The sequence below is a fragment of the Cardiocondyla obscurior genome, linkage group LG18 (assembly GCF_019399895.1).
Source record: "Cardiocondyla obscurior isolate alpha-2009 linkage group LG18, Cobs3.1, whole genome shotgun sequence".
Taxonomy (NCBI): Eukaryota; Metazoa; Arthropoda; class Insecta; order Hymenoptera; family Formicidae; genus Cardiocondyla; species Cardiocondyla obscurior.
Window position 1 is genome coordinate 4,883,690 of NC_091881.1, and position 16,175 is coordinate 4,899,864.

Sequence of the window (16,175 nt, forward strand, 5' to 3'; positions counted from 1 at the left end):
TTCACGTAATGATTAAGGTAATATTTTTTTCGAATAAATTCAGAAGGGCAATTAAAGATTTTTGAAAAATAATAATAATGGGAAAAGAATTGGCGTTGCGCCGAAAAAGGTTGATCTCGAAAGTATATACTACGTAATCGAATAACCAATTTAGGAAGAGTAACAAGATCCCGATGGCGAAATGTTATTAATATTTTGTACAGAGGTACACTAAATTATTTTATTAAGGATTAAACAGCATTTGTGTTCTCAATTAAATCCCGCGCGTATGTACGGATGTGTGTATCGCGCACGTACACGGATAAAAGTATTTTATCTTTACACGGACAATCTCGCACAAGATGATGATATTTACACGTGTTTATTTTGGTAAAGATGTATCCAGTGGTATTAACAACCACGAAACTGAAAATGTAGGTCAAAATTGCAAGCGCATGTTCGCAACTGCAAACAACACCCTCTCGATAAGCGCTTTTAATCTCTGACGAGCTGTATCGCGTGTTTCTCTCTTCCCTGGGCGAGTTTCGACGAGGGGGTAAAGAAAAAAAGAAAAAAAAAATCTAAAGAGAACATCATACCTTTTTCTCGTATCTCCCGCTTTTTCGATCGTCTCGTTTCTTTTTATATACTCCCCCACTGGGAGAAATGACATTTCTGTTACGCCCGAAAAATGTCTCGTATTATCAGATGTGTTCCACTCGGATATACTTCGGTTATCGAAATCGCAGCAAATCGTGTATCTTAGTCCGAGATTCCGCTCGCATTTACGAGGCTCTTAAAGCTGCGCCGCGTAAATTCAGCTAGCCGCAGCTCTCAAATCTACGACGATTAAGTTAACCCGGTTAGGAGAAATTTCAAATCGATCCTGTTACTATCGCGAATAGAGGCAATAAAATGATAGAGATAGGGCTTCTCCTCTTCGTTCTCGCTTCGTTCTTCCCTTGAATCGACTGACGACTGTAGGCCGAACTATCGAGGATAAATCGATGCCATTGCGTCGCACCTCTGCGGCCTGCGCAAAGTAATCCCGTATATCAGACCGTATTGCAAAATTGCGGAATATCGTTCTGCGACGGAACTTCAACGTCGGCCCAACGTCGAAAAACTATCATATATAATTCCCCTAGAATATTTATAAATCTATTAACGAAACGTATATGTCCTCTTTCTTTTTACAATAACGAAACCATCTTCCGCCAAAATTTTTTTTAGATTTAAAAGTAAAAAAAGCGCATATTGCATTTACATTTTATTGCGTAATTAACAAGCGTACGTGCTAATGATGTCACTTAACGTTCCATCTTGTTTTCGACTTATCGGATAATTATTTTAATCGACAGATTTATCGTACAAGACGCATTCCAGATAGATAATCCGTACTACTCTTTGCTGTTACTTTTAATTGCTTACGTAGCGGAGCTTACGTAGCGGAGCTTAAGTAGTATCGTTGAACACAAGGAAGTCGGGCCGCGAGAGGGTTTGTGGGAAGGTGCACATACCGGCGCAAGTTGTGTACAAATGCGACATGTGCGATCGTATGCAAAATGCGTTTACGTATAATCCAGTAATAATCGTAAACCGGCTTACTACCGTCCGAGGAGCTATAGAAGCGCAAACGTGGTTGCACTAAATTCTATTCCTGGATTGTTCGCTCGCGGAAATTCACGCGGGAACAATCGTCCTCGCGAAATTCCGACGCGGCTCACTCTCTTCTTGTCGATACGCCGCTTATCGTAACTCTTCTTCCAGCAAATTTTGTACGAGCTTGAGTACAGTGTCTCCCGCTCGCGCTTAACTTGCCTCGCGATAGTTTTCTTATCATCGCTTGACACTTTAAAAGCTTCCAAACATTACAACCATCACGGCGACGTCGACGTCGCCGGCGATAAAACAATATTATCAGTCCCAAAGAGGATTGCGTTCCGAGGAGCGATCTATTTTCGACAGAAAATTGGTGGAATTTGTTTGGAGCATGGCTCGATAATAACGCGGAAAAGTTTAGCTGAAGAGAAACCTCGCCGGTGTCCTAAAAACTATTTTCGAATCGAACACTGTGATTTTATTGATTAAATCTCGTCAATCTCTATAGACTGCGATATCAAACGGAACAATCTTTTTCCATCAAAGGGAGTTATCAGGTTTTTATAATAATATTAGCTATTATTTCTAATAATACGAGGCAATCTAGGCAGAGTAATAAAATTGCGAAAACTCGAGCTATATATCGCTGCATTAATTCGTCAGCAGCAGCGAGTTTTCAACGGTGCGTTTTCAAGAAAGCTTTTTGCTGGCGATACACAAGTTTTCTAATAAGTACAATACGCCTAGACATATAGAAGTTATGAAAAGAAATCGCGCGCATTCGTTCTCGGTAAAGTTGTAATATTAATTTTCGCGAGGAAGTCCGTTAAACTTAAGAAGATACTCGCTCCCTTCGTTTATAGCTTGCGCCGAGAGATTCGCGAGGGTGTCTTAAAAACTTTGCACTCGAAGGAGGGAAAGTCGGAGAGAATTCGAATCAAGCGGGCATACACTGCGACTCGTTTTTATTACGCAGTGAGCAGTTAGCTCAATAATTTGTAGGCATATCGCGCCGAGCCGTTTTACGTCACGTCGCAATTTCGAATCGGATGTGTTTATGTCACGTCGCAGACATTGTTACAATTCACGCTGTCCTGCTAATGCACAGACTGATGAACGAGCGCCCGATATCGGACAGAGGAGAATTTCCGTTGTAGGATCCTATTTGGCGATATTTTTGTTCTCACAAAACAAATTTTCCCGTCGGATATCGGATATCGCTCGTACATCGAACGTCGGACGTCGGACGCAATCTGAATCCACCATTAATCATAAACTAGAGATGCGATCCTTGTCAAATGTTAACTGTCAGTTGCGGCTTTGTTTGCTCTTTCGTTATGTATAATTATGATACGATTCCCGTGTTAGTCGAAAGAGAAAATAAAATTAACATTTCGGAACAGCCTTCTAGGAAAGTGAACAAGGGAAATAATAAAGGAAAAGGTTTTCTAAAAATATAACATTTTTTTAATAGCAATTTAAAAAGAAAAGAGGAGAGAGAGAGAGAGAGAGAGATTTTCTTTTCGAACGCGATGAATCCAATTTTTAACAATATTTTAGAAATAAAGCGACAAAATTTTACCGAGGGGAAATTAAGTTTCTTTTTTCCCTGTTTTTTTTTCTTTTCTTTTTTTTCCTTTTGTAAAAACTTGAACGGGAAATAAGTGAACTCAATGATCAAACTTACATAACAATATAGCGTATGCAGGCGATTTCTGGCATGTCTACCTTTCGGCGAAATCGAATTCCCACTGTTCCATTAATCATCAGTTCGCATCGACTTTCCTATGAATATCCTGTCACGAAATGCCTGCACGTTGACGCACCATGTGTTACCACACGCATGAGAGAACGAAGGAACACCTCCGGAAAAAAAGACGATAACGATTTGTTTATTTAAAAGATGAAAAAAATCGATCTCGTATTATTTAACACGAATATTCATAATTATGAGAAAACTTGAGAAGAACGCAACGTCGATCGCAGTTTTACTATTTTTCTTAACCCATAGCGGCGTTTTTGTACATTTTATTTCTCGCGATGTTCCTTCTTTCTTTTCAAATCGCCTTACTATCCAATCCATTCAGAATAACTCGTTAGGAAGACTTTACCGTAATTATGCGAGTAAAAACCACGTGAAAGTCTCAAAAAGAATTTTCTTCCCCTCCCTTTTTTTTTTTTTTTTTTTCCACGCCCGCGTTTATTCTCGCCGGCCCCGTCTGATTTTTAGTTCCTTCGAATGTATTTTATTTCTTAAAACTAAAGGGTCCGGAATTAATTAAATCGCTTCTCGGATATTCTTCGCGGCAATTTCCGCAATCTCGAGAAGCGGCATACGTTCGCATCTCAAGAAACTGTACGGCTGCGACGACGGAGGCGGACGCTAAGTGGAAGTGTAAAGGGGAAGGTTTATTAACAGCACAGAATACATAAAGGCGTGGAAAACAACGGCGAGTGAATAGCGGAAGAGTACCTTGGAATTTAATAAGCTCAGAGTAGACACCCCTGCCTCCGTCGTTAGCCCTTTTTTTTTCTGCGAAAGTAACTCGCATTTTGACGTAATTACCTAGCAACACCAGATTATTTCCAATAAATTGATCGCGTCAACGTGATGTGACCAGGCGTCTCCTCGTTGCCTGCGAGGCTTCCCTTTTCGAAGGATGAGAAAATTAATATTTCCTAAGCTTTGATTTTTGGAGGCTCCTTATTGTCGCTCTTAACTGAACGCGCGAGAGAGAGGGAGAGACGGTTTATTTTGGTTACTTTGTACGTTCCTAACAGCTTTGACGTGCATGATCCCAACCTTCTCACACGATCGTACCCTTCTCTGCAATATAAACATGGAGCTGATGACAGGGTAAAGGCGGGTGTTCTCCGTTACTTCACAAAGTATCCTAAACAGAATACATATGCACGCGATGAATACCGCAGCGAAATAAAACAGAGTCAGGAATTAACGTTTGCGCTGAGTTAAATGTTAAGACAAGTGTTAAGCCAAGTGGGCGCCCATATCGTTTGAAGAGAAGATTAATCGAATTAACTGAATCATGACACGTTCTAGTTGCGTTAAAAATTACATTATTCGCAGTAACGCTGCAATACTTTGGATGTTTGTCCGTGATTTGTTTCCCTAAGCTTAGCGTCGATCGAGTTTGCACGTAGAGAAGAATCATTAATTTTCCTCTCCTCTTTTATTCATTGCGTCCGTGTCTTAGCCCGATGCGACGACGACGTCGACGTCGACGGCGACGATGACTCTCGAACGGCATTTATCGCAGGGCGTTATTTGTTATTTAACATAAATCAACGTTTCGCAACTCTGTGAAAATTTTCCCAAACGCGGGCGTAGGTACCCCTCGAAAATGCAAACCTCAAACGTAAATTCGGTTACGTATCAAACATATGGAGTTCTCGCTCAAAGTGCAAATGGACGTGATATCACTCGGCGTAACGCAGATAACTTGTTGCAGCTAATACGACAATTTGCTAATTCTGCATTTTGCGTTTCAACTCCCCGTAGAATTGTAATTTCGGTGCGATGCGCGGCAAAACAATTAGTATATCAATCATGTGTTAACATACATGATTATTTATATATAGAAAATTTTCGGTGGCGCTTCAATGAGCTAATGATATTAACGTATGTAATTGCGAATAAATTCAAATCAATGCGTTCGTGCGTCGTGACGATACTCGCGATGTGCCATGTGTAACGACGCGGTTATTCGAATATTAGCGGAATAATAGATACGTCATTCCATCTTATTTCGGCGCGTCTGTCTGGGTATATATGCAGCTCTCTCATTTACAATTAATTACATAAGAAAGTGTATGTCCTGCTCGAGATAGTCTATCTCTTAGTCGCGTCAAGGGAATAATACGCCGACTGTGAGATATATTGCACGTGCGCTTGATTGAGTTCCTCCTTTCACTGTTGATATCCGAGTAAGGAGGTATATTAGTTTCTACAGCTATGTATCATACACCTCTTGTCCTGTTCTCTGTCATTCCACCCTGTACGTAGTATACGTGGTTCTGTTACTGTACCTGCTATCGCCCGGCCAGGTGCCTGGGTCTTTCGCATTTTTCTCGTGTTCATCACGTCCTTCTTTCCTTGAAAGCGTCCACGAAAAACAGTCGGGATGTGTTTGCCGAGCTCACCAACCGAAATTGAACAAACATTTGCGATCCACGACACCATCGAAATGAAATTCTTAAAATACGTTTTCTCTCTCTCTCTCTCTTTCTCTCCCCGTTTTTTATCATGTCTGACAATCAGTTCACTACGTCAATACCTGCATTATCAGAGGATCTTCTTTTTTTATTTTTTATTTTTTTTATTTTTTTTATTTTTCCTTCGACCGCTGCTAGTGCGATTTTAACCGGCGTAATATCGCTTGCGTCATTGGTACATAGAGGCGCGAACGCGAAAGCAGTAACTAAAAGCAATTTGCTGCTTTTATGTATCCATATATGCCTCACTTCCATGATTCTCTCTCTCTTTCTCGTGCAGCAAATAATTGATTAAAAGTAGGTAAAAGCTGAAAAAATTCATGCTTTATGCCCGATAAAGTACATATCAAAGCTGACTCGACCGCAGTGATTAGATCGCCCAACAATCAAATGTTTAGTTATCACGCGGTCGATAGATAATTGTGTGAACGCCTAATATCTAATACGAAATCCAGTAAGCGGTTACGTAAGTGATATCCGATCGAGCTAATTTTAAATCGAAAATGGGCAGAATTGTCTTTAGCTTTGAAGATATTAAAAAAAACCAATTAGTTCTACGTCAACCCTTGATCGCAAATATGCTACTTTTTTTTCTGCTACCGAAAGAGCGGGATGAGCAATTATGGAAACTTTAATCGAAATTCGAAATTTTAATGAAAAAGTTAGTCCCTTCTCGAGTTCCATTGTGCTACGAGTCAATAAATAAAGTTTCGTCAAGAAATTTACATATCTTAACGATACGAATTGCATGGCCACATGCATGAAATTAATATATATTTGACTACATTAATTTAGTTTCTGCTCTCATTTTAGATTTTATTTCGTATATTTGGAATATTTGCCTAAAATATGACTTGCCGATGAGTGGAGAAAACTAAAGTGAGAAAGCTCGCAATTTCTCAAATAAATATATATGTTTCTTTAAAAGTATACGAAATAACTGGTTTGTAAAAGAAAAAAAAAAAGAAAAAAAAATCCACATTGCAAAAGTAATTTATTATTTTGTCAACGGTATTCATACTTTCTGACGAAGCGAAATAGAAACGTGAGAAAAAAAAAATCCACGAGAACAGTAATCAAAGTATTGTACTTTAGTAAATGTTATACGTGTCAAACATCGGTCGAAATTTATTACAGTACAAAGGAAGAACTTTCTCTAACTAAATCCCCGTTTGAGTTGTTGCCCGTGTGTGCATATAATAATCCTAATCGTATGCGCGCGTGCAACCCTCCACATTAGAGGATTTATCCTCAATCTACAACAAAGCGTACATATGCATCCATCATGCACGTTTACCTCAATATTCGTAGCACCTAATTTTAATAACCGCACCGTCAATAAAACGACATATAATATGCGACATATCCTAAGCGATGTTTACAACAAATCGATTAGGTCAATCTGATAACCCGTGGCATTCAAAACTTTGGAAACTCGTAAATTTTACCGAACCATTTTTCGAAGGGGCTAAAAAGAGAGAGAGAAAAAAAAAAGAGAGAGAATAGTTCAGATTTATATTCTCGCAGAATAAATCGTGATGTGAATACTTTTTGATCACTATTTCGCGGCTGGCTCGTGTCCTATTTCAAAGATAAAGTGCTCTCTATTCGTGTAACTTTAAAAACTATTTTTACGGTGGAAAAAAATTTCCGTTTTACTTGACGATTAATTCCAGTAGCTATTTGAAATCTTGTTCATCTTTCCTTAAATAAACCCGTCGAAAACACGAATAAATTCGTTAAAAGCTTATTCTGCGGCGGTTTAATGCTACTATTAAAGTAACTTTATTAATACCAGATGTATAGTTTCCTTTTGAAGAGGTCGGTTAATTAGTTTGAAAAGAATATACTTGATTAATTACCAGCGCGTTAATACTTTTAATTTCTTCGATCCCTATGGGCAAGCATTTAATTGTTCGCTACCGGAGAGGAAGTTCGAGTGTCGCGAGGTTTTATATAACGTGCCGTTTTATGCTTAAACACTCGGCATTCTTGTCTCTATAAAGCTTCAAGTTTCCCGTGTCGAAAATCGTTTGTCCGACTTGTCAACACCATACCTTCTACTCCTGTGCAGCTTGACCTGCGGTTTACCGTACCGAGTGCAGCTTTCAAGCAGTTGTGGGAGAGGTTTTCATGGATCAACACACTCGGACTCAAAAGTCCCTTTTCTCCTTGCTTCCTCAGTTTCACTCTGGTCGATAAAATTCTCCAAGCCATTGTCGAGATACGCGACGGCCTCCGCGAGCGAAACGCTTTTAAATATTCTTGAAACGCCGCATTATCGCAAGCGCCATAGCATGCTGTTACAAATTGCGTCACGTATGTTCGCTAATTTACTGATTGTTCATGTTTCAGATTCTACTCCTTTACGTCGTAATGGATACAACGATGAATATAATGGATTACGATAATATAACTCTCAATGACTTAATGAACAACACGGTTATGAACTGTGACGTCGACCTGTCGATTATCGGGTTGATCAATCAGATCCTTTATTCGCTCGTGTGCATCGTTGGAATTCTTGGCAACACTCTAGTAATTTATGTCGTTTTACGTTTTTCAAAAATGCAAACCGTGACGAACATGTATATTGTTAATTTAGCATTCGCAGACGAGTGCTTTTTAATCGGCATACCGTTTTTAGTAACAACGATGAACTTACGCAGCTGGATTTTCGGCAAATTCATGTGCAAAGTATACATGACCACAACGAGTATTAATCAATTTACTAGTAGTATATTTCTATTTATTTTGAGCGCCGATCGGTATATCGCTGTATGCCACCCGATCTCAGCTCCTAAAAAACGTACGCCTCTCATATCTAAGATAGTTTCGTGTACCGCCTGGACCGCTAGTGCTCTCTTTATGATACCTGTCTTTCTTTATGCGGATATTATGGAATATCATAATGGCGCCGTTAGTTGTAATATTTTTTGGCCGAACGACCGCGGTGGCCAAACCGCGTTTATTCTTTACAACTTTGTCCTAGGCTTCGTTCTTCCGTTGATATTTATAATGATCTTTTACTTTCTGGTGATTAAAAAGTTACGAACGGTAGGCCCGAAGAGTAAATCAAAAGAAAAGAAACGATCGCATCGAAAGGTCACCAGGATGGTCTTGACAGTGATCACCGTGTATATAATTTGCTGGCTACCCTACTGGGTAACCCAGCTTGCTTTAATATTTACTCCGCCGAGGCAATGTCAGACCAAACTGAGCATTACAAGTTTTCTCCTCGCCGGTTTTCTCAGTTACAGTAACAGTGCGGTTAATCCGATACTGTACGCTTTTCTGAGCGACAACTTTAAGAAGAGCTTCTTAAAGGCTTGTACTTGTTTGACGAGTAGGGACGTAAACGCATTGCTCACCAATGAGAATAGTGTATTTCCGAGAAAAAATAGGGCTAACGTTGACAAAATGCAATCTAACCGCATCACTTTCGGACAATCCAAATTAGATCTCGACGACGAGGATGCGGAAAGAGGGTTGCTTTATAGCAAGACTTCTACCACCGCGCTGACTATGACGTCGCGGTCGAACATCATGATCAATATGTTGGACCGCGACGTCAGCGAGCCCAGAGATTTACTACAGAGGGAAAAAGATTTAACTAAGAACGGCATGCAGCTGACCATGTCGACGCAAGTTTAGATACTCTTGTTAAAACTAGCGCGCTATCGAAAGGCGCGGAGATCGAGGGAGTATGAATCTCCTCGGCATAAAAATTCTTTTTCGCGTTGTCGATTAAAATACAGAGATACTGATACTAAACTTCTGAAAGAGAGAGCAAGTCGTTTGTCTCTCTGCTACTAGCTCGAGTACTTTGTTGAACAAACAAACATTACTGGACTGAATATAAAAGCTCGTGATAAACAATCTTCTTATTTCAACGAACGACTAAGTAACTTCACAAGATTGGTGCCGCCGAGATTGTTGACTTTCGACATTTTTAAATATTCGCTGTAAGGGTCGAGAGCAACATACGCTTGATTATTAGTCTATGGATGTGGACGAAAAATGTTTCTATTTGCGATTGTTATCCCTACTTTTTTAAAACGACGTTGTGTGTGCATGTTGCGCGCGTGTACGTGTAAATGACGGTGAAACTTGAATTATATAGTAGCCAGAATATTTGTTATCGAACATTGGTTCAGTATCATTAACAAATTATTAATATTTATTATAATCACGAGATTTTATTAGTAATTAAACCTTTGCCAAATAAGACTCAAGTGTCAGTTAAAAAAGCATTTTATTAACGAATCGTGCCAAAGGTATAGGAATTGATTTATTACGCACACAGCAGTATGACAAGGTAAAGATGCGAATAATTACGAAACAAAACATTCAAAGTACTGTAAAATTTGTCAAGTACAATTTCTCTTTCGGTTTAACGCTTTAAAGTCTAGCAATTTTCCTTTATTCAATTACTTATTTTCCCGGAAGAAAAATAACGTGATTCTCTTGAAATCCGCATCTTTTTTTTTTATCTTTAATAACAGTACGTGATAACATGTTTTCCAATGGTATTTCACTGATGTGACGTTTCCAAAATCGATTATCAACTAAAAGTAATGTGTAATATAATTTTCTGTTTCTCGTCGAAAAAACTTGAAAGTAAATTTCCTTATGATTTCGCCAACTCACTCCTTCTCTCGTTGTATTGTTTATTATAAGACGTCTTTCTTATGTGGTTCGTAGGTTTACGTGCAATAAAGATTTTAATTTACTGTTGAACATTAATTTAGTAAACGAAACCTTTGTTGAGCACTACGGTGTAACATAATATTGCAACGCACTGCATACGTTGTAACGCAATATCTAATTCTACATGATGAAGAAATTAAGCTGAAATTCTTTTATTATTTGCATGAAATATTTCACGTATATAAAATAATTTACAATTTTTTTTTACGTTACATTGTTACATATTATTATCTAATATGTCAACTATCAAGTTCAAATATTCTAACATTCGAAGATGCAACTCTGTATGTTTTATATGTGATGTCTTATACGTGTGTAATCAACGAATACTTGATCAGAAGACTTGATCAGAATGTGTGGTGTCAATATGTCGACCGTTATTACCGATGTATGCTCGTAGATTTTAAGCAATGACCAACCGTCCCAAGTTTTGTGGGACATTTTAATTTTCGACTCTTATTAGAGCCGTCCCGAGAGAAGATTAGGCGGGATTTATGTCCCAATTTATCACATCATGTAATATATAAATAATAAGTTATATGTTCATTAACTAGTATAATATAAAAATGTATAAAAAAAAGAAAATTTAAATAAACTTGCATTTTCAATGTTTACTTGTCTTAGATTTTCAGGCGCAGATAGAATTCAAGATTCTCTATAATGGTCCCGATGTGCTGTTGACACGCTAGATTGACAAATTGGCTAATTTTACATGTAGTATGACGATACAATTGCTTCCAGTAAAATAATAGATTGCAGCCAGCAGATTAAAACGTAAGCTAACGATTTCCACGTTCCCTGATTCGTTTCCTGTATTGCTTCTCTCGTGTACATTTTAATGGCCACCTCTTTTATATCTCTTTTAAAAACGCAGTAGCAATTTAAAAATAGCATGTCCGCCTCCATGTCATAATGTGCGGCTTTAAATAACAAACAAGTTTTATTAAACCTTCTGAAAGCTGAAGATCTTACAAGAATAACTATACAGTAAAAATGGTTATAAACATCATTTTCATTATGACAGTATCAATAATACGTTTTCTGATATTTTTACACATCAATAATAATTTAAATATAAAGTTGAATCTAAGCTTTGTTTTGTTAATACGATAAATCACTTTTCTGTCTTTGTTTTTTTCTTTTTTGGCGAGACATGTTGATAATAAAATTGGGATATAATATTTTTTTTAACGATTTTTACATCGTTTTTATACATCAGGCGACCAGATTTCACACATTACCGGAAGCGACCGGTGCTAGCATGAGATATAAATGTCGTCGCACAAATCTATAATCTTCTCAAATGGAAAGGCAAATGCAGAAGATATTGCGAAAGCACTCCGGAAATAGCTAAGACGAGCGATAATTGCTACGATTGTCATTTCTCCGTTTCTAAGAAAAAAATTCTTTTTATAATAAAAATACGGTATGCTAAAGATAGAATTTATGGAAGTGACCCGATGTTCTTTCGTTCCAGTGAAGAAAGGTGATTTTTACCAATCGCTATAGATAATAATTAAAAATAAAAATACAATATTTTTTAATAAGAAACGTTATCTTTACCGAACTTTCTACATATGTATATATATATATATGTAGGTCCATAATTTAGCTCATTTATATTACACACGCTTGTCCAGAAGCAATTAAACTCGTAGTGGCTGCAGTACGCAGTTTGCACGATTTGAGAACGTCGGAGCCGTCGAATTATTAAACGCGTCATTCGGAGAATGTGCATGCTGATTGCTGAACGGTGTATTTATGCTTCGATTACGTTCTATCCCTTTTGCTTGCAGGCAGGACCCGTTCTATACAGCTATTTGTTTGATCTGTCAATGATTGCGGTTACCCTCATGCCTCAAGCCTCAAGCCTCGAGAGCCTCGAGCCTCAAGCGAGAGAGTATCACGTGGCGCGTGTATAATTCCGCCACAGAGCTATCATAATTGCACTATGCGTTATTGATCAGCTTGTCATTTTCGTGTAAATCACTCAAAACCAATATCGATTCGGATCACAGCCAGGTGGGACAGAAATCGTTTACACTAAATAATCGCACAATATTCGAAACCCGCAAGACCGGTGGCGCGAATATTATAACAATGACAATGTTTTTGTCAGATGTTTTAAATATGCAAATGCCCCTATATAAATTTAAGCTCATTGATTTAAAAAAGAGCTTAAATATAAGCAGTTTATTGCATATTTTAAACGCCAAAATAATGTATGCATTAATCGACAAACTGTGAACGCCTATGTTTCACATTTATATTTATTATTCATTTATATTCTGATATAATCGCATGGATTACTCGGAGAAAACAGTAATGCCTCATTTCAACTGCATATTTTTCATATTTAAATAATTTAAATAAAAGAAAAAAAAATATATATAATCAATATTTAATCGGAAAACTTGCATACTTTAATTATTTTACAATATATGAGATTTAATTCTATGACAATTATTAATTGTAAAATCAAAACGCGTAGCGGATATGCATATATCCTGCGATTACGGGATAGTGATGTTTAGTATTCCAATTGTGCATATGTTAATTTGTTAAATGTTGCCGATATTCAGCGTTGAACTTTAAAACTGTACATATGATATGTACTCTGACGAAATTAATTTTACGATCATCGTTACTCGTACTTACATTGCCGTTCCTCTGCATGTAACAACAGGTGATTCTTTTTCTGGCGAATGACACATTCCTTTATCTATTTTCGTGATTCTTCGTGATGATTTCGGTTCAATAAAACGTCGGCTGTGCTGTAAACCGTCCGTTTTATTTGTGCGAAGGCGATTGATTTTCACCTGACATTTAATTGTCACCGGACGACACTAATAAAATCTCGACACCCAAATATCGTGACTCCAGAAATCCACTCGTTAAATGAACGCACACACGTCAGCACACGTCGCTCTCCACTTCGGATCGTGACCGCACAAAAGTATTTCGTCCGCAACAGTATTTACACTGATTTAACCTGCGAAATTAAACTGATTTGAACCATATAAAATATATACAGCGTCGTCTACGTTTCAAAATGGCCGCTTGACTTCTTATTGGGCGGGTTCGGTGGCGCAGCTAGTCAGCGAGCTCTCGTGTCTGATTGACGTATTCTTTTAGATCCAGATATAAATAATCCAATCGGACATCCGAGATCACTGAGCGGTTGCTTTACTGAACGCATAAAATTTGTGTGCGATAACCCTTACTAAACTTATTGTAAACCCAGTTTAAATGATCTCTGCTGTAACGTTTCTCGTAACGTAGATTAATTATTGATAATTAACAAATAGATATCGAATATGGCAACGAAAAAGCTGAACAGTTTATGTGCGTCATTTACTAAATTGAACAAAGGAAATATATCGACGCTAGACAGGATAGCACAACGCACATATGCAACCATAGATGAAGGAGATACTAATGTTACTCATACTGGTCAAGTAAGGCATATTTATCAAGTATATTTAGTTCTAATTAATAATTTTGTACATGTATGAGGTTCTTGTAAACGTACTGTAAATTGCAACTTTGTCACGTTGACTTATTTTTTTTATTTATTGGTTTTTTAATTATTTCGTTTTTTATCAGGTTTTTGAAAAAGACGATTATCGATTGGTGAGATTTATAAATCGGCCGAAAGAAGTCAATAAAAATTGGGCTATCAAACTGATAGACGAAGTACCACCAGCCCCTAGAGAGGAAAGAATAGTAGCTTGCGATGGCGGTGGTGGTCCACTTGGACATCCTAAAGTTTATATAAATCTGGTAAGATATATATTAATGTCTACATGTTAATATTAAAATAATAAAATTTATTTTTAACTAAAATATTAATTTAATTAATTTTTCTTTGCAGGATAAACCAGGTAATCATGCTTGTGGTTATTGCGGTTTGCGTTTTTATAAAGATGATCATCATTAGTTGATTATTGCACAGAAGTAGTTATGATTATTAACTTATAAATGTATTTTAGAATGTATATTTGTTGGAACATATAAAATAAAACTAATACATAAATGGGTAACTTAAATAAACATTTAAATAATAAATATGTTACTGAATATCAAGATTAGACTACATGTTCACTAAATTTCTTTTGAAAAATATTATTTAATAAATTAATATATTATAAATTAAATCTACATATTTACTGAACTCAAAGTTATTTAAAAGTAAACATATTTAGACATGTTTCAGTTTGTATTTGTATTTATTGGAAGCCCAAAATCAGATAATTAAAATCGATTAACGATTCTTAATCTTAATGAGATTACACTTATGTACAAGAGCCACTTTTTAAATACATTAGCTTTAACAAATTTTATTTTTGTCATAACAGAAATTTTAACATAAATAATGAGAATATGTTTACTGAAAGGATTTGTTTTTCTTTCTTCAACTTACAAATTTTATCTATGTTTACATTTCATAAAGCTGTCTTTTGACTATTCATACTTAAAGGTATAGCTTGCAGTTCTGTTCTCATACAAAGAAATTCTCCACAGACACACATTATACTTAAAGACACAAGATTTAAACACCACCAACTAAAAGATGTTGGATAAGTTCCATTGTATATCCAACAACAAATCAAATGAATCCAATGGGCAGTACAGGCAAAGTCCATGCATAACTTTGTTCTCTGCACCAACCACCATAATGCAAATGCACCAATAAAGGCATTTAAGACAAACATAACAATAACTAATTGTCCTCCAAAGTCACGAACGTGTATCTCTTTATATTGAAACACATAATCCAATGATTTTGTCCATCCCAATATTGATGCAACAATCCAAATCCAAAATCCCAGGCAAAGATACATAACCGTCTGTACAGCAATTATTTGAGAAATTATGAGAATGGGATCCCATGTTGTTTTACGAAATTGTCCAGAAAGATTATTCATCTTTTTGCATTAAATGTGGCAGTTGTTTGGAAAATATTGGTTGAAAATGTACATACTAATTTTTATTATTTAACAGATGTCTTGATCCAGTATCTGTAAGTAACAAAGAAATTAAATATATTAATAAAATAGAATAAAGAAAATACTAAAGATGTAGCTTTAAGCAACATATTATAAATAATATCAACATATATTTTCAGACTGGAACATTACCCCCTAAGTGTATACTTGCATCATAATTTAAAAGTCAAAATAGAATACAAACCTAAAAAATTTTTCCATATGCATTTAGTGTGTCAACGAAAGGAAGACCCATATAAACATAGTTTTAACATAAATATAACATAAAAACAATCACTGTATGATTATATCATACAAGTGTTTGAAGATGCAAGACATTGTCAGTCTTATTTATTCCGAGCCATAAAGTGTCTTCTTTGTCATTCAATATAAACGAGAAAAAATAAAACCCCCCCCAAAAAAAACAAAACAAGATGCAGAAAGGGTTTTTCTTTGTTAAAAATGCATTTAATCGCAGACACAGTTTGCACTTAGCTATTTCATCTAATCAGCTGTGAACAATTACAAACACAGACTGCGTTGTCCGCGTTCAGCAGTTTAGCGGAAAGAAAACTCCGGAGCAGCTTTAGGCAGAGTTTACAATGAATGCGACTGGCGGATATTTTTGGATGTAAAATCCGTGACGCCTGGCGCCAGAAATTT

General features: G+C 36.7%; 3 protein-coding genes across 4 annotated transcripts in view; 2 read left to right on the forward strand and 1 right to left on the reverse strand.

Annotated features, from left to right (window-relative positions):
- LOC139109669 (somatostatin receptor type 2) overlaps nucleotides 1-11,136 on the forward strand; it is a 36,172-nt gene extending 25,036 nt beyond the window's left edge. The window contains exon 2 of the mRNA XM_070668914.1: nucleotides 8,170-11,136. Within this exon, the coding sequence (XP_070525015.1) occupies nucleotides 8,191-9,468 (1,278 nt within the window). The 5' untranslated portion in view covers nucleotides 8,170-8,190 and the 3' untranslated portion in view covers nucleotides 9,469-11,136. The remainder of the gene's footprint in view (nucleotides 1-8,169) is intronic.
- Nd-13a (NADH dehydrogenase (ubiquinone) 13 kDa A subunit) overlaps nucleotides 1-14,606 on the forward strand; it is a 39,591-nt gene extending 24,985 nt beyond the window's left edge. The window contains exons 2-6 of one of the 2 annotated variants that reach the window (XM_070668916.1): nucleotides 11,149-11,298; nucleotides 12,321-12,546; nucleotides 13,833-13,982; nucleotides 14,131-14,307; nucleotides 14,399-14,606. In XM_070668916.1, the coding sequence (XP_070525017.1) occupies nucleotides 13,842-13,982; nucleotides 14,131-14,307; nucleotides 14,399-14,464 (384 nt within the window). In that variant the 5' untranslated portion in view covers nucleotides 11,149-11,298; nucleotides 12,321-12,546; nucleotides 13,833-13,841 and the 3' untranslated portion in view covers nucleotides 14,465-14,606. Of the gene's footprint in view, nucleotides 1-11,148; nucleotides 11,299-12,320; nucleotides 12,547-13,738; nucleotides 13,983-14,130; nucleotides 14,308-14,398 lie in introns of those variants that run through there. The other variant, XM_070668917.1, reaches the window with a different exon arrangement.
- Nucleotides 14,607-14,734: 128 nt separating this feature from the next.
- On the reverse strand, nucleotides 14,735-16,123 carry Sys1 (Sys1 golgi trafficking protein). Its single transcript, XM_070668915.1, has 2 exons — nucleotides 15,718-16,123; nucleotides 14,735-15,545 (listed from the first exon to the last, which is right to left on the reverse strand). Exon 2 carries the CDS (start codon nucleotides 15,450-15,452, stop codon nucleotides 14,970-14,972), a length of 483 nt encoding a protein of 160 aa, XP_070525016.1. The 5' UTR covers nucleotides 15,453-15,545; nucleotides 15,718-16,123; the 3' UTR covers nucleotides 14,735-14,969.
- Nucleotides 16,124-16,175: the final 52 nt, after the last annotated feature.

Coding starts and splice junctions, on each gene's coding strand:
- Sys1 (XM_070668915.1), bottom strand. CDS start 15,452: ATGAATAATCTTTCTGGACAATTTCGTAAAACAACATGGGATCCCATT.